This window comes from Hibiscus syriacus, unplaced genomic scaffold (genome assembly GCF_006381635.1).
Source record: "Hibiscus syriacus cultivar Baekdansim isolate YM2019G1 unplaced genomic scaffold, ASM638163v2 tig00110263_pilon, whole genome shotgun sequence".
NCBI classification, from domain to species: domain Eukaryota; kingdom Viridiplantae; phylum Streptophyta; class Magnoliopsida; order Malvales; family Malvaceae; genus Hibiscus; species Hibiscus syriacus.
Genome location: NW_024062652.1, coordinates 212,344 through 234,939, shown reverse-complemented (window position 1 = coordinate 234,939; position 22,596 = coordinate 212,344). Strand labels below are relative to the sequence as shown.

Here is a 22,596-nt window from a genome sequence, read left to right as displayed (position 1 = left end):
TCTACCTCCCACCGATAGAGATAGAGCTGCAGTAGGCTTGTGGTTTCGGCATTATATGGCTAGATCGATATATACGAGACGCTGCCTACCTGCATCCACGTTATAAAAATGTCCATAAACAATTGGTAAGTTTATAGGCTTTTGGTTTGAAAATGTTTGGTTAAGTACCTAGAATTCAATAATTTGTTGTTTGTAGGTTTTAGATGTGTAGAAAGTGTTGTTTGAGCAAATGTTTAGTTTCTGCAGGTTAATCTCAGAAGTGAGCTGCGTGAAAATGATGTATGGCTGCAAAAGTTGATTCAATAGTAGATGAGGAAATAAGAAATATTGCTTATTTTTTGATTGTTTAATTGATTTGTAAAAGATGATTTGTAAAAGTTGATTTGTTTAATTGATGTGAACATAATTCTTATTTGTGCTTGTTTAATTGATTTAAATGTAATGGTTGATTTTGTTGATTTCAATCTGTATTATGTTGAAGGCAAAAATGTCTATCGCAATGCGAAATGAAAATCGCAACGAGAGAATCACAATGCGAAATGAAAATCGCAACGATAAAATCGCAACGCGAAACTAAATTCGCGTTGCGATTTTCATTTCGCTTTGCGATTCCCTCGTTGCGATTTTCATTTCGCATTGTGATTCTCTCGTTGCGATTTTCATTTCGCATTGTGATAGTCATTTCCGCGTTGCGATATTCATATTCGCGTTGCGATTTTCATTTCGCATTGCGATTCTCTCGTTGCGATAGTAATTTCCGCGTTGCGATAAACATTAAGATGATTGCGAACGTCATTTCCGTGTTGCGATAGTCAAATGAATGCCTAATAAGTGATAACAACTGAACAGATCATAGCAATTTTCAAACTCAAGTTACTAATACATGCCTAACTGAAAATGTTAAAAGTTCACACATAAAATCCACATAATACAACGTTTGCATTTAAAAATCACCTAAGTTAACAGTCCCAAAAGGTGAAGCCGGTTGTGATTGGGATTTTAAAGATGATTGCGATTTTGATTGCCTTTTGCTTGACACCATATGAGCTTTGGATTTTGATGAGGATCCATATTTTGGTAGAGGAAAAGATGATTGTGATGGCACTGGTGATCCACATGTCAACCTTGTATGACCACTTTCCTTGCACCGACTACATGTCGATCTCTTCTTCTCTTCACCCTTAGACGGTATACGATCGTGAATTTTTGGTCGGCCAGGTATCCTTCTGTCCATGGCTGGTGGCAAAACTGTTTGTAAGTCATCTGGTATGTCCCACTCAGAAGGATGTGGAATAGGGTAGACAATCTCGCCATAAGTCTGCCGATATACTTCTGTAGTGTAGCAATCCATAGCGTATGCGCTTGAATCATCTTGGTTTAGATAAAGAGAAACTTTTATAACATGGCCACACGGATAACCAGATGTTTTCCATTTCATACAACTACACGTCTTTGCATTTAGATCGACAAGCCCATTTAAGTTATTATCCAGTACTTCAAACAAAGTGTTTGAACATGGTTCAACTCTCCATGACGTTGACTTCACAACACGTTTCATTATTTTTTTCTGTCCATGGTGTAACACGATGTTCCAATGTTCCTGTAAATTTAAATAAATAATACTTAGTAAAATATATGATAAGTTATGAATTTAAAGAAATAATACCTGCATGGTTTCTTTTCTTGTAGTACCACTGTTGAATAGAGGCTCGAAAAAACTCCATTAACATAGTAATGAGTAATTTCCGAGAATGATGACTTAGAGCGTTGATTGATTCTACACTATTAGACGTCATGAAACCATATCTTGCTCCAAGTTGATGTACTCTTGACCATCTTTCAAACCCGACATCTTCTAGTGTTTGAGCACACTGAGGCAAAACATGTCTTAAACAGTTTATATACTTATTAAAATCCACTTCCCGATAAGCTTTTACAGCATTCCAATATGTCTATTTGTGGTTTTTTATACTAGCAGACCTTGATTTTAGATTTCTATACAAATGAACACCACAAAGTCCATGAAAAGCATCTGGGAAACACCTTCTAACATCGCTGTCAATTGAGTTTGCCATATCAGATATGATTGTCAGATTGCTAATAGGATCTATGCAATCCCTAAGATGCCCCATAAACCATGTCCATGAATCAGAGATTTCAGATTTGCCAACCCCGTAAGCTATTGGCAGTATCTCATTGTTAGCATCCATGGCTACTGCTAATAAGTTTACTCCAAGGTATCGACCTTTTAAATGTGCTCCGTTAACTATAATAACTGGGCATATGCAATTAATAAACGAATGAATCTACAAAATCATATACACAAGAAATATAATCATTTAAATGTGAAATGCATGTAACTAACAAAAATGAGTCAACAAAAATATATTGATTTACTAACCGCAGCACCAATGGCGATAAACAGCAACTCAAAGCGTCCATCTCTATCTGTTTTGATATGAGTTACCAACCCAGGATTTTTCAGCTTTAAATTGTGACAATAAGCCGGTAGTTAGGCAAACGATGCTTCTGGCGACCCCCTCAACAATTCCAAGGCATAACATTTGGCTCTCCAAGCTTGAGAATATGAGATACTAATCTTGAACCGAGCATTCATGTCATTCATAATTTCATGTCCCCGATATACCTTACCATTCAATAACATTAACTCAGCCAGAAAACCACCCAACACCCTTTTGTTTGCCTGTCTATGGTGAGGAAAAACTTGGGTTCTTGAACATGTATGTTTATCAATAAAAGTCCTAACTTGAAACATTTCGCAATCTTTTATCCTCTTTGCAATCATACGCCACATACAGTTTTTGTCAATCATACACCTTGTTTCGAAACGATCTTTGCTTGATTTGTTAACTTTTAGTTGATAGCCATCTTCCACACATTTCGTATACAAAGCTATCTTCAAGTCTTCCTTTGTATCAAAACAATCATCTTTCTTGATACGAATAATTTTTGTGTAACAATCAACTGCTATCTTTACCAACTCTTCTTCCGGTATCTGAAGTAATTCTGGCATATTCCAGTTATACTCCCGTGGCATTTTCTTTGGGGACTTTTCTTTGGGGATTTTTTCTTCTTTTCTTCTTCAGTGTTATATGAATTACAGAATGGATGTTCAACATGTTCATTTACAGGCGTAACTTCCTCCTCATTATCATCAACAATATCTTCCTCGGCAACGGCTGTTTCATCATCAAAATTCGGGTATTGACCAATATCAAAATCATTACACGCAGGGTCTGTTTCTTCTTCTGAAAAATCATCAAAATCCGAGTATTGACCAAGATCAAAGTCTGGGTATTGACCAAGATCAAATTTCGAATACTGACTAGTACTCACAATTTTTTCTGTTGGCTCATCATCGTCTAACTGGTCAATACGAAAACCGGAATTTGGTGCTGAAAGTTGATTGGGATTTGGATTAGGGAAAGGTTATGGGTTTTGAGATTGTGTTTGGTATTGGAAATGTGGTGAACAATATTTGCTTGGTGATGAAATTGTGGTGGAACCATTAAATTTTGAGCACCATAAACTGGGGTTGAAAAACTTAGTTGATTACTACCCGCTACTGACCCAACTTCACTACTTCTAGGTTTAACAACATACAATGTAACATCATCACTTGAAACACTAATGTAAGCAATGAATCATTCGACATCTTCATTGTCGGTTAACAAATAAACTTTACCATTTATCTGATAAGATAGCCTAAATCCACTTAGGGGCTCTAAATTCAATTTATTTGCAACACGTAACATTAGAGTTTCATAAGTTAACTTTTTTAATGACAGTTTTAGTTGAAGATTCATGGGTAAAGGCATATATTGTAAAACACCATGAACATTCTCCCATGACCCTCCAAAACACAAATCTATCCGAACATGATCAACATTAGATGATTTCATTATTGTAAATTAATTTACTAAACAAACAAGCTGCGAAACTAAAACCTGTTGCCGGATGGGGAATGATGTCGTTGGATATAGAAACGGATGTCGCCGGAGAGAGTGATAGATGGAGATGGAATGAGTTGCGATTTAGGGATTTAGGTTATGAGTTGCTGCTGCTGCGTAGTTATATACCCAAAACATTTGTGTTGCGAAATTAAAACCTGTTGCGAATTCAGAAATCGAGTTGCGAATTTGAAATTCAGTATTGCAATAGTTAGAATCTCGTTGCGATTTACAGATTCGCATTGCGATTTACTAAATCACATTGCGATTTACGTATTCTCGTTGCGATTTACAGATACGCGTTGCGATTTACGTATTCTCGTTGCGATTTACAGTTACGCGTTGCGATTTTACGTATTGTCGTTGCGATTTACGGATACGCGTTGCGATTTTACGGATACTCGTTGCGATAGTCAGAATCGCGTTGCGATTTATATGTTCGCGTTGCGATTTTCATATTCGCGTTGCGATTATGAAAAATTGCAATGCGAATTTGTAATATCACATTGCGATTCTGGGAACTGATTTGCGATTCTGGAGATCGCGTTGCGATTTTTATTTCGCATTGCGATTTTGTTGGTCATTTTGGCAAATCCAAAAAAAAGTTGGTTAAAATCGTATATTATAAGGCATTTTTGGTCACTGGGGTTATTTTCTCTTATATATATTACATCTAACTTAAAACCCTAATTTCTAAATCCTAATATAAGGTTTAGGGTTAAAGTTTATGGTTTAAAAATTTTAGAGTTATGATTTAGGGTTAAGATTTATAATTTAATATTTAAGATAAGGGTATAATATAGGATGATATAATTAAGTAATTTTAAAAATTAAAATTACTGTAAAAATACAATAAAAATAAAAATAATAAATTAAGTACATCTAGACCACCCATGTTCTTGGGAAGTGATAATTACCCGTTAATTTTTTCTTAATGGAAAAAGGCATCCAGGAAAAAAATTGCTTCACTTACCGTAGTCTGTAACGTTTTTCTAGCTTATTCTTTCTGAGGAAAAAGATTAATTTTATTTTAAATCTAAAATAATGTCGTTTTTATTTTAGAGATTTTAATACAAACTGGAAAAACAATGGGAGGTTATTTTTATAATATATGTTATTTAATGGTTATTTAAGGCGTTTCTATTGAAAAATCACCTTTAAATCTAATAATTATATGTCAGGCACCTTATCCCCTAATATTACCGATCTAACCCTTTTTGACAAGATGACAATAAAGCACGGATCATGATCCGCGTGTTTCGTACGTGTCATATGTTCAACGAAGGAGCAGATGACCATCCGCTGCTTTCCTTACTTGACAGAATCCCGCGAAGACGCAGTTGACGATCCGCGTTTTATTGCCACCGTTTCTGAAAGTGTGCTAGATCGATAAATATAGGGAAGAGAGGGTGTCTGACAAGTAATTATTAGGTCTAAGGGTGCTTTTTCGGTATAAACACCGTTATTTAAACTATAATTTCAATCATTATATTTCATTTAACTTTATGCATTATATGAGTAGGGTCGTAAACAAATTAAGTTTAGTTGAAGTATTGTTGAGTTCGATTCGATTTATAAAAATTAAAATTGAGTTTAACTTAATATTTTATAAGTTTAAAATTGTTAAGTTCGACTCGAAATTGACATTAAAAATTAATATTTGATTTGAATTTAAAAAATATATTCAAAACATTCTTAAACTTAGTTCAATTAAAGCACAAACTCGAGCTTAGTTTAAATTCGAATTCAAACCTAAATCTTAAATACATGAAAATCTTATACGGCATATAAATATTAATATTAATTTAATTTAAAATTAAAAATCTAATAAATTATTTTTTGACTTACTCATTAATTTTTTGAGTCGAATCAAGTAACTCGTTTTGAATCATTAAAATTTAAGTCAAATCCAAATTAATTATTAATGAACTTTAATTAAATCAAATTCAAATAATTTTCGAAAGTTTACCTTCTTATATGTGATCATTGATTTTTTTTAACATATGTATTTTTTGTAGGCATTCACCGAATAGTTAATTACTTTTTTTATATAATCAATGGTAATTAATTTATTAATTGATTAATTTAAATATAATATTATATAAATAAAATTAACTATTTTTATTCAATTTGCCCCATTTAAAAATGTAAGAATTCAAATATCTAATTTTATTTAAAAATTTGATATTTTATTTTGTTAGATCAATTGATTATTATTTTAAAGTGTATTTAATAAGTAAAGCTCAAAAAATGAAATGTCTAATTTATAACAAAGAAATACTCCTTTTCTCTTGCGATTTATTTATCAAAAGCTTCAGTTTCTATCCCCCAGTTTGCCTCTTTGTGTAGACTTTTTGACAATCTACAGGGACGAACAGAACCAGCTTCTTCCTCTCTCTCAATGATTCTCTTTCTAGAGATAGGAGAAAAAAGTTTCAACTTATAATATCCATTTGCCTCTCTCTTTATCCTCTCAAAAATCATTTCTGTGTTGCAGAATTGACTTCTTTTTAATTTCCTGTAGTACTCGAAAACCTGTGGGTTTTTTTCTTGGTAAGTCTTTTGGGTCGTGGGTTTTAGTGGATCTTCATGTAGCTGACTAGATTTCAATACTTTCTTTGTGTTTTTCTCCTACTTCTGGGATGGGTTTTGATTATTGGCTAGTTTGATCTTCTGTTTTCGAGTATTCTGATTATTTTTCCATCTGAGTTTTTTATTATTGATTCATAAAGTCTAGGTTTTGATTTTCTGGAATGGTTTTTTTCTTTTTTTTTTTCTTATTTGAGTTTTGATTATTTGTTGCTGAAGTTATGGGGTTTTGATTGCCTGGCTTGGGGTTTGTATCAGATCCAATCAATTTGTTGAGCTTTTCTATCTTTTCAATTACTTGTTCATATTTAATATTATTTTTCCTTTTCATAAACAAATTGATGTTCTTGAGATCTGACTTGTATCTGATGGTTCCTGTGGTTTTTGTTTCTTTCTTAAGATTTTATGAACAAATTGATTTTTGTAGCTGATAGTCCTAGGTTTTTGGATCACTTCATCTATATGTCTTTAGCTTTTGGAAATTGAATATCTTCGCTTATGCTCTTCTGGTTTTGGATGAACTGAATTGTGTGGTGATGATCTTTTGCTGTAGATTTGAAAATTCTTTAGCCCCCTGCTGGGTTTTTGTTAGCCAATATATTGATTCATTTTGTTGACAGGTTAACTAAGCAGCTTTCTGGGCGGTTTGAGCTTAAATCAGAACTAGCAGATACTAAGAGAAAAGATAGTATTTTGGGTCATATCTTGGAATAATGATGATGTTTGAGGATACGGGAATTTGTGGGGATATGGATTTCTTCAGTGCACCCCTTGGAGAAAAAGATGTTGGAGCCTCACAAACCGAACTGGAGGCTACGGTGGAGGATGATTATACCGATGAAGAAATCGACGTGGATGAACTCGAGAGGAGGATGTGGAGGGACAAAATGCGACTCAAACGGCTTAAAGAGCAGAATAAGTGCAAAGAGGGGATCGATATTACCAAACAGCGTCAGTCGCAAGAACAGGCAAGGAGAAAAAAGATGTCGAGGGCACAGGATGGGATTTTGAAGTACATGCTGAAGATGATGGAAGTTTGCAAAGCGCAAGGGTTCGTTTATGGGATTATTCCGGAGAAGGGAAAGCCTGTAACCGGTGCATCTGACAATCTTCGGGAATGGTGGAAGGATAAAGTCAGGTTTGATCGTAATGGTCCGGCTGCTATCGCAAAGTACCAGGCAGATAACTCGATTCCTGGCAAGGATGATGGTTGCAACTCAATTGGCCCTACTCCACACACCTTGCAAGAACTTCAAGATACAACTCTTGGTTCTCTTTTGTCTGCACTGATGCAACACTGTGATCCTCCTCAAAGGCGGTTCCCTTTAGAGAAAGGCGTTCCCCCTCCATGGTGGCCTACTGGAAATGAGGAATGGTGGCCGCAACTAGGATTGCCCGAAGATCAAGGTCCTCCTCCCTATAAGAAACCTCATGACTTGAAGAAGGCATGGAAAGTTGGTGTTCTCACAGCTGTGATCAAGCATATATCTCCTGATATCGCCAAGATCCGCAAGCTCGTGAGGCAGTCCAAGTGCTTACAGGACAAAATGACAGCAAAGGAAAGCTCAACTTGGCTTGCCATCATCAATCAGGAGGAGGCGCTGGCCCGAGAGCTTTACCCTGATTCCTGCCCACCTTTGACCTCAGGTGGTGGAAACGTGTCTTTGGTTTCAAATGACTGCTGTGAGTACGATGTTGAAGGCATGGAAGATGAGCCACACTTTGATGTGCAAGAAATCAAACCCGGTACTATCAATTCTTCAAATTTGGTCATGGAGAGAATGAGAGCTATCCAACAACCACCATATACGATCAATGGGGAAGTAGCCTGTAGTTTGGATTTCATGCGAAAGAGGAAACCATCGAATGATTTGAACTTTGTGGAACAAAAATTCTATACTTGTGAGTTCCCCCAATGCCCTTGTAGTGAACTTCGCTTGGGTTTTCATGATAGGACTGCCAGGGACAATCATCAGTTGACTTGTCCTTATCGAAACTCCTCCGCTGTGCCGTTTGGTGGATCGAATTTTAATGTTAATGAAGTGAAACCAGTAATTTTGCCTCAAGCTTTCGGACAATCCAAGCCAGCTGCGCAATCGGTTTCATCTGTCTCGACACCCTTTGATCTAACTGGACTTGGAGTTCCAGAAGATGGGCAGAAAACAATCAGCGATCTCATGACGATATACGATAACATCCAAGGCAACAAGAACCTGAATCCCGGTAACAATCTACTTAGCAAAGGTCAAAACGTTCATCCTAGAATCCAACAGCAAGACGAATTCTTCCATGGTCAAGGAGTCATTATGGAAGGAAACTTCTTCGACGAGTCCAGCATACTCCATAACCATCAGATGTTTTCACAAGCGGAAGTTCAGTTTGATCGATTTAAGGGATTGAATTCTCCGTTAGAGAGCAACCATAATAACAACAGCTTCCAGTTGATGTTTGGGTCCCCATTTGATTTATCTTCTTTCGATTACAAGGAAGATCTGCATGCAGTTGGGATGGATACAATGCCAAAGCAGGATGTTTCAATGTGGTTCCAGTAACGAAGTCAAGGCTAAAACTGTATTCTACCCAGTGGGCATTAGCTAAAAACCTTATCGTTTTCCTTTTTACTTGTTTTTGTAATTTTCCTCCTGTCTGTAGATGTAGAAGCTTAGCAAGTTTTAACAGGTTTTCATCTGGGCTTAAATAAGAAAACCATTTAAGTCCTACGATATCCTGCAATCCTGCTACTGATTTACAATTGAACGTGATGTGTCATAAATAAGTTGGTGTTTGAGTTTTAGTTTTAATCTTGGTATTATGATAATGATGTAAATGTAGTGTTCTGCGATAAACAGAAGGGAATGGATGCACGAATATATCAAAGAGAACATATAGGAACTGTCATCTTCCTAAAATTTTAAGTCATATATATTTTATATATTTTCTTTTTATTTTCTATTAAAAATATGTTTGGATTCCTAACATTAAATATCTCTAGGCTGACGAGGCAATTGTCTTTTTTGAAAATTATAGATTTTTTTATATTTTTTTATATTTTTTTATATTTTTCATACATGTTTTATTGATAATTTGTTTCAAGTAAAACTATAATTTTATAAATCCGTCTTTAACAATACATACAGGCTATTAACAATTCATATACATTATGTAAAGTGCATACATGGTTGAGAATAGTTATCTAAATTTAGTGCAGACATGGTTGAGAATAATTATTTAAAATTAACTGTTGACGTCATTCAATAAACTCGTAAATTTATCTTCTTAATATTATATAAATTTGTCTACTCGTACATAAATTTATCTTCTTAATATTATATAAATTTGTCTCTAACGTAAAATCACTTATACCTTATAATATTTTGTCATGTAATGGGTAGGGAGTGGCAAAATGTATTGTCTTGTAATGAAAGGATAATGGCCATCCCATGTGAACTGAGACCCACGGCAGGTGAAGGGAAGAAGATGCCTTTGACTAGGTAAGGAATCTTTGATAGGAATGGAACTGCTGTGTTTTGCGCATGTGTGAGGTGGTGGGGTCTGTTCAAGGACGACGGCGTTCTCTTTGCTTCAGCCAGCTGTCTTAGCTGGTTCAAAGTTTGGAACTTATCATGTACATGGTCCCATTTCCTATATATAATTTATATATAAAACTATATATATATGGATAATATGCACTTATCCCGCAAAATTTTCTTAATTTAGGGATAATATATACTTATTTTGCAGACGTTATTATTTGAATTAAAAACTTTTATAAAAATTAATATTTTTTATCATTGAAATAATTTGATGAGTTATATACACACTTATATACAAAGCAAAAATAACTTTGGTGTATATTTGATAAATACATATAAATGAATTAAATTCATCATACAAGTAAAAATAACAATGCTGTATATTTGATAAATACATATAAATGTATTAAATTCATCCTATATTTATGAATAAAATCATATATTTGAAACATTCATATACTTGTATTAAAATTATTATATATTTGTAAGAAAAATCATTATATATTTTTTATCAAGGATAGAGGTGGTTATTTTTTATAAATTCTAAATTTAATCTTGATCTTATTTAAAAAGAAAAATAAAGATTCTAGAGAAAGGAATAAGAATGCCTTAGTAGGTCTAAAATTTATGATTTAAGAGAATATAAAAAAACGAAAATGAATAATTTGGTCAACCATTCAAATATACTTATTCCATTTGAATGCACTATAATGTATATGTAATGATTACTAATAAATACAATAGTTTAATGGCTATTGATGAATATAATAGGTGGATTGTTAATATATTAATTTTTAAATAATTTTTTATAATTATTATATTAATATATATTTAAATCTATTGTATTTTTTATTTATATAAATTATCGAGTTAATTTAATATTTTTATCATATTAATTTAAAATACTAATTTTATTAAGATATTTAATTTTTATATAAAATAAATATTATTTACTTTCAATATACTTTAAATTTAATATAGATAATATAGTGAATAATATTTAATTTAAATGTTAAAGTAATAATTTTTAAAAATATATAAAAAGTACTTGGTATTATTACAAATAAATCTTTGCATATTTATTGTATTTATATTGTTGTTTCGTTATATAATTTAAAATGATCAAATCCATGATGTGATGGGTTGCTTTTAATGTTGGGGCACATTGTAATTGTATATATTAATTTTTTAGTTATCCTGCTGGTGAGGTTTTTATCTATAAAATTCATCTCCCATTGAGATATTTTGGTCCTTTTCCTTTCCTTCTTTACAAAGAAAATACATAATCACATCACATGGTTACTGACTTTTAGTTGTAAATTTATTTAGTTTGTTGTCATGAATAAAAAAAATGCATAAATCCTTAGGGTGTGTTTGGTTTACGGAATGTAAGATAACCATTGGGAATAGGATTACCGGCGAGAATAAGATTACTGAAAATGTTATATTTTGTGTTTGATTGGTTTAGTAAGAATGTAAGATTACAGTGTTTGGTTAAAGGAATAAAAGATTATTAGAATGTATATTTTACCAAATTGTTCTTATTATATATTTATTTTTTTAAAAAGTTGAATTCTACTATAATATTACTATAATTAATTATATATTTTCTTTAAAAGTTTTAAATCATAAAATTTATTTAATTTTTTTAAAAAATTAAAAAGATAAATAGGTTTAATGAAAGGGTAAAATTTTATTTTAACCCTAAACTTCATATAAAATTTTAATTATGGACTTTTTTTGTAAATCTAAAATAGTTTAAGGATAAATTTGTAATTTAACATTCGTAGAAATTTTATTATTCAACGACACAATAATGATATTTTTGATTTACAACAGTACCTAAGGGAAGGGATGTAATCACATTCCCGGTAATATACCCCCAAAATACCACTATTGGTAATAAAAGATTACTAGGGGCTGGGAATGTTGGTCAACCAAACGGGGAAATAAGGATTCCATTCCCCCTGTAATCCCACATACCCTGAATCAAACACGTCCTTATGGTTTGACTAAAATTTCATTTATCTCTTAAGGTTTAATAAATAAATATATTAACCTATTCTATTTAAATATAAGGACAATTATGATTTTATTATTATTTGAGTTATTATTTCATACATTGACACTGAAAAAAAGCATTCACAATCATATTTGTTTAAAGGGTAAACTATTCGTTTAGTATCATAATTATCGTTTTTTGTTTTAATTATCCAATTAGCATTTTTTAATATCATACATAATGTTATGTTCAAATTTTATTTTAATCACTTGTCGTTAATCTTACCTTTCATTACAACTATACAAGATGGAGACCTTACCCTTCAAATAGGAACACAAGACCTATGTAAATTAACTCAAAACAAGAAAAACGATGGGACCTTATCCTTTGAAAGGAGCCCGAGTTAATCTTCAAAGAGGAACTCCAAACACAAAATATGATGGAGACCTTACCTTCCAAAGAAGAATCCAAGACTTTCATAGATAGTCTCAAAACAAAAATTTATACTAGACCATTTCAAACGATGAACATGAATAAAGCTTCATTCATACATAATTATATCATTATTCAATAATATTCGGGTATGCTTGCATAATATATAACAAAAAAAATAGAACATGCTTGTAAACAGAAACCATATAGTGTAACTCATTTTGGCTCATTAAGAACTCAAGTCGAGTATTTATCGAGTTTTGATTGAATTGATCTCGAATAGCTCACGATTTATCTCGTCTTATTTACAGTCCTAATCGAAGGAAAGATAAACAATAGCAACACTAACATAAAAAATACATATCACAATGATGGCTCATTGACAAAATGACATTACTACAATTCAATTACGATATATTTTCAGTGATTCTGTGCGTCAATATTAAACCTGGTAATTCAAAGCAGAGATAGATTAATATAATTATTAAATAAATGATATCTAAATTTAGATAAACGATATAAAATCTAATTCTAAAAAGAAAAAGAATAAAAAAAGATGTATTACAAAAGTAAACAAATAACATGCATAAAATTAGGTAAATCTATTTTATTTTCAGATCTAAAAGAGAAAAATTAATTAAACAATAAAATAATATAATTAGATCATAGGGAGGAAAAGACACAAAAGATAAAAGAAAATTTAACGGTAGATGATCGATTCAAAACGGATGTTATCAAATAAAATATATATTAAAAAAACTCAAAAAGAAACGAAGCAATAAAAAAGAAACAGGGTAGTATTTAAATATTCTATGGCGTATAAGTTCAAAAGCTTTTGTTAAATAAATCATATTGATTTATATTTTTACGTATTTATAATATACAAATAATATTTTATATTCCAAATATGAAAATAATTTTATAAGATTTTTAATATTTTAAAAAAGACATTCATATATCTTCATAGATATTGAACCGGAACTCGAGTATTTAAAAAATAAAAATTATACTTTTAACCATTGAAATTATTTAATTCGTGATTTACAACATAATTAAATATGTGATACTATTGTCACAGGCAGAGCCGGTATCCAACGCCCTAAAAGTTACTAAAAGAATTATAGAAAGTCGTTAGTTATAATAAAATTATAATATATCTTGAATTACAATGAATATTTACAAGTATAATTATAAATGTGAACTAAATTATAATTATGATATTTTTCTATAACCATTGATACAAAAAAATTAGCTACCTTGATCACATAAAAACAAAAGAATGAAAAGGTTAAAAAAACCTAACCAAAATACCCGAACAAAATAAAGATACGAACAAATCTGACTGCATCGACAATAACCACAAAAGGGGTGAAGCTATTGAAAGACTACTGATAATCGCAAATCAGAGTCGAGTGAAGTGAAAAAACTATCCACGAACGCAAAATTCATATTCAAATAAATCCAATGGTCCAAAGCAGGGAAGATCAGCAGTATAACAAATAAGCATCATCTTGACCAGTCGTGGCGATTGTCAAATCCAACCCTAAGAAAAAGATAAACGAAAGCAAATGCCAAAAAATCAAAAACTGCCAAAAAGACAGAGATAAACGTGTCACAAAGACAGAGATAAACATGTCATAAAGACATAAATATTCTTAAAAAACTAAAAAATAAAGAAAAAAAAGACAACCGACGATCGACAATCAGTATCAAAATTGATATTGTCGTCGGCTAAATAAAATCAAAAAAGAAAAAGTTGATTTGATCTATAGAAAATAGTACAAATTGCAAAGAAAAAAAAAGGGTGAAGAGAGAGCTAGTGGGATTTAGAAGAGACCAACAAAAATATTTAAATTAAATTGTAATTATAATTGATTTTATATACATTTACTAAAATATATTAACTATAATATCAACTAAATTAATTTATATTTAAAACATTAACGTTGAATCATTTTTATTTTTAAGCTTTTTCAAATAATTTTAGTTTATATCTAAGAGTATAAAATGTATGACCTAAATTCAACGGAGTATTTATTTGACATCAACTATCATATTCCACATTAAAGACCCAAAGCTCAAAACTTGAAAATGTATGACCCAAATCCAATCTCTACTTCACATCAACGGCCTAAAGGTCCAAAACTCGAACATACATGACCCGAACAAAATTCTATGTTTACACATCACTGTTGGGTAAGAAATAGACTATACAAGTTTTGTTTCAAACCTCTAATTACAGCTTTGACCTAAAATCACCCCATCTTTTGGGGACAAATCATTTCTTTATTGACTTACTCAATGTAAACATAAGGATATATCTATCACATACCCTTTTATTCCCATCTCCAATATCAAAATGCTGCCATTTTATGTGAATGCCTCATGTCTGATATTTCTCTTAAACACAATGTCATGAATGCTTGACTTTCTTTTCCAGAATTCATAGCTTTACCCTTGGCTTCAGTTGATCCTTCGATTGATCACTGGTTTGGTTGCAGCTTTGGTTATTGCTCTGATCGTTGCTCTGAAGATTGTTTTCTTCATTTCCAACCTCGGCTCCTTTGACATACAATTCATAATAATGCTTGGCTTGTTGAATTTCCCTGTCAAGTTCCGCATACATCTTCATAGATGATTCGGCAAAACTCTTCAATTGACCAATAAAGAAAACTAGACTCGTCCTGAAAGAATCCTTCAAAGCATCATCTCGGAACATGTACGCAGAATCACTAATTTTGTCATCTTTCCGGGACGAATTCTCGTTCACAGCATCCTCTCTTGACGTATTGATAGCATAATCACTGTTGTCATTGTTCCCCTGGGTGCATATGGACGATTAGCATTCTTCCCTTCGTTCTTTTCTTGGTGCGGTAAAAAGCCAGATGTATCGGCTGCCAGCCGTTTGATGGAGTCAAAGACTTGCTTTATAGAAGGCTCCAATGCATCAAGCTTGTCAAACCAAGAACCACATGTTTTGTATATTGGAGGGCCGCGTGCTCTCAGAAGTTCGGTTTTGAAGTTTTTCCTCTTTGATCTCTTCAATTTTTGTGGAATAGAAACACATCTCCCGAGCCAACTGTTTATGGCTTTCAGATAAGCTTTCAGGGAACCAATCCACTTTGTAAAACTCGAAAACAGCAAGCTTAGTTCATGTTCAAGATGAGCGGTAATAGGTCGATGTGATTCAGACAGTGCAGAGATTTTCATGGTGGCATTCTTGTATGCAACTGAGATAATTTGAAACTGACGCCTATGGCATTCAGACATTACTTCCCACATTCGACTCAACCTGTGTTGGAAGATACGTGAAACAGATTATTTAGAATACGAGTATTTGAGATACGAGCACAGCATAGACTATTTTATGAAGTAAAGTATCGGTGCAACCAGCCAGTAAAAATATGGCAGAAATGACAGATAAGACATCGTGGATGAAGACATACCCTTCTATCAACTCCTCAAGTTGTGGCTGCAGCTCATTGTCACGTAAATCCTCAATTCTTTTCGATATTGAGTGAATTCTTTGGATTGCAACTCTAATTCTTGAGTGCAAATCCTTGACAACAGCTCTAGTCTTGTCAATTTTGCTTGAACTCTCTGCCCTCGACTCCAGATGCCTTAAAAATTTACACTTCAAGTCATACTCACTACGGACCGTCTCGCTGGCCTGAAGAGATACATAATGAATGACTCTCAATGATCATAAATTTTAATGGCCCAAAACAGATCACCACTTGACTAGATAACCTCAAGGATTCGACTTACTGGTGCCAAGTTGTATAACTTTCGACTTCGGAAAACAACAAAAAAGTCGCAACTAGACTTTATAGTAAACTATTTGAAGTTCAACTCTGAAGCCAGAAAAGTAACCGTGCATGTCTCCACATATAGGCAGAGTTTGGAAACATAACATTAACAAAAGCATTCATTTACCTAGGACTTCGAAGGTAAATTCTTGAAGGACTCCTCTCTATATGACAATCACTTTAACAGCAGAAAAAAACCAGTACTTATGCAAGCACATTTTTCCATACAATTGTTTCAGTTTCTACTGTATTTCACATAAGCTTGTATTAAATGTCAAAATAGAAGGCTCATAAACAGAAATGAAAACATCAGGAAGGGAAACGAGAAGCAAAAGAAAAAACAAATAATACCTTTACTTCATCATAAAGTTTCCTCTCCCATGCATATAGTCTATCCAAGGTTGAGGCATGACTACCTGAAATCATGCAGGCATTATAGAAAAGATTGTTGTTAAGGTCCTCGACATCATCCTTTGTATTTAATAATCCCAGAGGATTTCCGGATGAAGATGATCGAGATGACGTTGTCCTATGCCAAATCAAGTACTTCGCATCACTTTGAGGAAGCTCTAAGTAAAGATAAGAAAGGATTAGCATCATCTGGAACCACGAATCAAGAACAAAAGATAAACTAAAATCATTAAGAAGGTAAACCATGACAGAACTAGCCCTAGATCTCACAGCATACATTCTAAATTGAATAAGTTTGCTTATATAAAGATGTTACTACAATTGCCATCTACATACTTCTATTGTTCATTTTATTCTTTCCAATGACGAGGATGACGTATGAAAAACATATGCAAAAGGATTCTTAGATTAAGAGCATATAATTCCATAATGATTATATTCCCTTTAATGCGCTTTATGTATATGAAATTTCTGGTTGTATTCTTTGAAACTTGCAACTTCATAACATAATAGAAACTTGCAAGTAATCAAGTAAAATGTATTCTTTGAATACATTACATAATATACATTAGGAAAATATATAAAACCAGACACTTCAAAAGTTGGCAGTCAGTCATATTCAACCACTCAAAGTTACATCGTCAATCGTTTCATAAAAGGGTTTCAAGGCAAAAGCATACTTTGCATGCCATTTTGTCATCCTTTCATATTAACGTTTTTCTAGCAAAATGTATACTTTAAAGATAGCCTGCATTTGAAAGAAAAAAAAGCATATCACAGTCTCACATCAAAAGTTGGCAAAGCAAACACTTCCAGCTGCTCATAGTTTCATTGTGCAAGGGTTTCATGAAAGGATTTCAAGGCAATAGCATATTTTGTATGTAATTTTATCACTTTCACATCGTTTTTATTCAAACAATCAAATATTGCACTTCCCACCTTGCATTGTATGGTTTCAAGATGTAAAGATATAACCCATTTGTTATGTTTGCTCTAAGTGGCAGACGTATGTGGACTCCAAGGTGGGCACGTGCCCATCCTGAAATCCGAATTTCTTTTTGTTACTTGCCATTTTACTAAGGGTGTCCACCATGAAATTTAATTTGTGCCCACCCCATTCAAAAAAAATTTGTTATTAATATATACATGCCCAACCTCAAAAATATTTTTGGATCCGCCACTGTTTGCTCTTTAGCTCCGTCTGCCAAGTATATCTTAGTTGTTACAGACAACAACCAGTCACTACCGAACAAAAATGCACAGCACAGGCACTACATTTTTAGGAGCTCAAAAAGCTTCAACTTGGTCACAAAAAAAATGGGGAATGGAAGCCTACCTTCTTTAACTTGGCTTGGATCTTCCCCACAAGAGAAGCATGCTCTGAAGAATATTGATGCCGTCAATCGACCTAAAATGGTAGGAAGTCCTGTTACCAATAGCTTTCAACAAAATCATACCAATATAAGATAATCATTTATGAAGACCCTTCAATGGAACTTGATAAAATGGAAATTTCTCCAAACAATCACCATAAATTAATAATCGTTTTACCAATTTTTCACATGTAAATCAATACATCCAAATAGATTCAAAATCAATTCTATAACACAAAGATGAATTATAAACAATATAAAAATTGCAAAACACAATAATGCCCTTCCTCACTAGATAAACCACTTCTTAATTGTGCATAACTTCCAGTTCTGATGAGACACCAAACATGCACAAGATTTACTCTCTGTGTGTGATGATGGACATGCATATGTGAGTGAGAAAGAGATGATGTCTGGATCTGACCTTTTCCAGGAAAAATAGGACGGACATGCAACTTATTAGCTTCAAGCATCCTAGGGACTTCTTTCCCAGAGTCAGAAGCTTTACAAGAGAAACTCAATATCTTTCATGACAGAAAAGAAATCTTTAGGGGCAACCTTGATATCAGAAGCCTCTTCTCTGACAGGAGTTCTCTTTATTTCAGTTGGAACAGAAACGCAGCGGGGTGTTCCTTGTAATGGTGACAAATCAGGAGAATTGTTTTTTTCCCTACTGACAAAGTCAGTTTCTGAGGCTACACTACCAACAGATGGGATAACTGATGGTACATTGGCTATTTTATTGTCATTTACTCTGTTCAGGTTTTCAAAACTTCGAACCAGAGTATCTGCAGGAGGCTCAACTTCGAATTCATCTTCTGAACCCTGAGTTTCTTCTCTTTCATGTAAAGAAGCCCTCTCTTCATCTTCCAGCTTTGGAAGAAGTTCCTCTTCCCTATGTCGTCTAAATCGTCAATGGTTCCTGGACCTTGATCCGGTTCCTTTCCTTCTTGAAAAGACAATTGATGGTCATTTGGATGCCAAAGACCAAAGAAATCCCATTCTGGAGTTCCTGACGGCGAAGGAGAAGTGTCAAATGGTGATGATTCTGGTTTTTCAGTGGAACGAGTGGTGGTATTCTGTGGGGTACTTGATGAGGTTACCAATCTGATATTAGGAACAGGGGGTTTCTCTTCGACTTTTCTCGAAGATATAACCCGAAACCTCATATGGTTCACCTGAAAATGACTGGAAGTGGGAGGAGAAGGAGATGGAGAAAAGGTTTCAGTTGCATCAACACGTTGTGACAAGACGGAGGAGAGTATGAAAACTGGGAAGAGATTTTCCGGTTAAAGCAAAGGGCTCTGGTGTAGCATTAGTTGAAGTGTAAAGGGAAGACTCAGCTGGAGTTTCAAGTTCAACAAACTTCCTAAGAGCAGTGCCTAGACTTTTTAGTGTCTCGATATATGCAACATGAGCAGCAGCCAGTAAGCATCTTCCATCAAGTGCCTGACGAACATATTTCTTCCTTTCGCGACATAACTGCAGGGCCTGATCCTCTTCTACTTTAGAGGCAGAGGCCCCCATATTACTACCTTCTAATGATAGATACTCCCCTAAAAAGCAATCAAGGGTCAAGACTTAAGGATTCTCCTGAAAGTAAATTAAGCTTATGTCACATTAAATGAACATCTTAAAACATGCAGCAACTTTTTGGAAGCAATTTTTCAATAACCATGATTGTAAATCTCATAAAAATACCAAGCAAAATACGTCCAAAATCAAAGCTACCCTATCGAAACATACTAAAAAGATTAAACATTCAAGAAAGAAAAAATGGATTCAAAGTTAAATTCCACAGATACAAATGGAAAGTATCCAGTTATCTCAAATTATGACTGAATTTCAACACTCCGGGATATGTTCTAACTAGGCATCTTGGATATTAAAAAATGCATCTCGAATATTTAATAAAAAAGATGCTGGCACTTGAGATTGCAGATTTAAGTTTTCAGATGCACAATTTCATTGGATTTCACAATCATACTATGAGAAGCTTCAAGCCAACAATAATTGATAAGAACTAGTACTACAGAAAATAGATAATGTATCCAAACAAATTGAGAGTGAGGGGTAGACAAAAAGTCGAGGTGAAAAAATAAATGCTAGAAGAATACGGGAGGCTACACACCTCGATCAACAAGAAGAAAATAGAAAAACCATTTCACAGTTGTAGCCAACAAAGCAAGAGAAAGCGATTCGACAAGCAAACTTAAGCTAAAACCATGATTAAATCTCAAAATTAAGATCTGAGCTTGAAAACAGTCTGAAAAAGATTTGTAGTATGATTTTGAACTCAAAACCTATGTAAAGCCACAACCATTGAGTGAAAGTTAGAGCAAGTATGATATAATAATGCTAACATATCTTTAACCATTCACAAAGCAACATCAAAGGTGAGAGCAAAAAAAAAATAAAAACAAAAAGCTGCAAGGTTCATAATTTTTAAGGCAAAAAAATAAAAAATAAAAACAAAAAAGGGGATGATAGAGAATCTATATGGATATTCACGTGTCCATCTTTCAAGAAAAAAAGAAGTATAATTAAGCCAGCAATAGCTATCAAACAATATAATATTAGCATGATTAACTTTTCTTCAACTCAAAACATTTCCAAAGAAAATTCTATTTCCACATCCCACAAAATATTATTTTCTTATCTAAACAATTAAGTATAAAACAGAAACAAAACCCACAAAAAGCGCATGTGTGAGGCAAAGTGTGTATATAATATTTTGTCATGTAATGGGTAGGGAGTGGCAAAATGTATTGTCTTGTAATGAAAGGATAATGGCCATCCCATGTGAACTGAGACCCACGGCAGGTGAAGGGAAGAAGATGCCTTTGACTAGGTAAGGAATCTTTGATAGGAATGGAACTGCTGTGTTTTGCGCATGTGTGAGGTGGTGGGGTCTGTTCAAGGACGACGGCGTTCTCTTTGCTTCAGCCAGCTGTCTTAGCTGGTTCAAAGTTTGGAACTTATCATGTACATGGTCCCATTTCCTATATATAATTTATATATAAAACTATATATATATGGATAATATGCACTTATCCCGCAAAATTTTCTTAATTTAGGGATAATATATACTTATTTTGCAGACGTTATTATTTGAATTAAAAACTTTTATAAAAATTAATATTTTTTATCATTGAAATAATTTGATGAGTTATATACACACTTATATACAAAGCAAAAATAACTTTGGTGTATATTTGATAAATACATATAAATGAATTAAATTCATCATACAAGTAAAAATAACAATGCTGTATATTTGATAAATACATATAAATGTATTAAATTCATCCTATATTTATGAATAAAATCATATATTTGAAACATTCATATACTTGTATTAAAATTATTATATATTTGTAAGAAAAATCATTATATATTTTTATCAAGGATAGAGGTGGTTATTTTTTATAAATTCTAAATTTAATCTTGATCTTATTTAAAAAGAAAAATAAAGATTCTAGAGAAAGGAATAAGAATGCCTTAGTAGGTCTAAAATTTATGATTTAAGAGAATATAAAAAAACGAAAATGAATAATTTGGTCAACCATTCAAATATACTTATTCCATTTGAATGCACTATAATGTATATGTAATGATTACTAATAAATACAATAGTTTAATGGCTATTGATGAATATAATAGGTGGATTGTTAATATATTAATTTTTAAATAATTTTTTATAATTATTATATTAATAATATATATTTAAATCTATTGTATTTTTTATTTATATAAATTATCGAGTTAATTTAATATTTTTATCATATTAATTTAAAATACTAATTTTATTAAGATATTTAATTTTTATATAAAATAAATAATTATTTACTTTTCAATATACTTTAAATTTAATATAGATAATATAGTGAATATAATATTTAATTTAAATGTTAAAGTAATAATTTTTAAAAATATATAAAAAGTACTTGGTATTATTACAAATAAATCTTTGCATATTTATTGTATTTATATTGTTGTTTCGTTATATAATTTAAAATGATCAAATCCATGATGTGATGGGTTGCTTTTAATGTTGGGGCACATTGTAATTGTATATAATTAATTTTTAGTTATCCTGCTGGTGAGGTTTTTATCTATAAAATTCATCTCCCATTGAGATATTTTGGTCCTTTTCCTTTCCTTCTTTACAAAGAAAATACATAATCACATCACATGGTTACTGACTTTTAGTTGTAAATTTATTTAGTTTGTTGTCATGAATAAAAAAAATGCATAAATCCTTAGGGTGTGTTTGGTTTACGGAATGTAAGATAACCATTGGGAATAGGATTACCGGCGAGAATAAGATTACTGAAAATGTTATATTTTGTGTTTGATTGGTTTAGTAAGAATGTAAGATTACAGTGTTTGGTTAAAGGAATAAAAGATTATTAGAATGTATATTTTACCAAATTGTTCTTATTATATATTTATTTTTTTAAAAAGTTGAATTCT

The 22,596-nt window shown here is 32.4% G+C and overlaps 1 protein-coding gene and 1 pseudogene across 1 annotated transcript; one reads left to right on the top strand and one right to left on the bottom strand.

Moving 5' to 3' along the window:
• Nucleotides 1-6,327: 6,327 nt before the first annotated feature.
• LOC120115338 (protein ETHYLENE INSENSITIVE 3-like) lies at nt 6,328-9,285 on the top strand. Its single transcript, XM_039136069.1, has 2 exons — nt 6,328-6,524; nt 7,181-9,285. The coding sequence occupies exon 2, from the start codon at nt 7,274-7,276 to the stop codon at nt 9,110-9,112; it is 1,839 nt and encodes a 612-aa protein (XP_038992000.1). The 5' UTR covers nt 6,328-6,524; nt 7,181-7,273; the 3' UTR covers nt 9,113-9,285.
• A 6,062-nt stretch (nt 9,286-15,347) lies between these two features.
• On the bottom strand, nt 15,348-19,676 carry LOC120115311 (annotated as a pseudogene).
• Between the last annotated feature and the right edge of the window lie 2,920 nt (nt 19,677-22,596).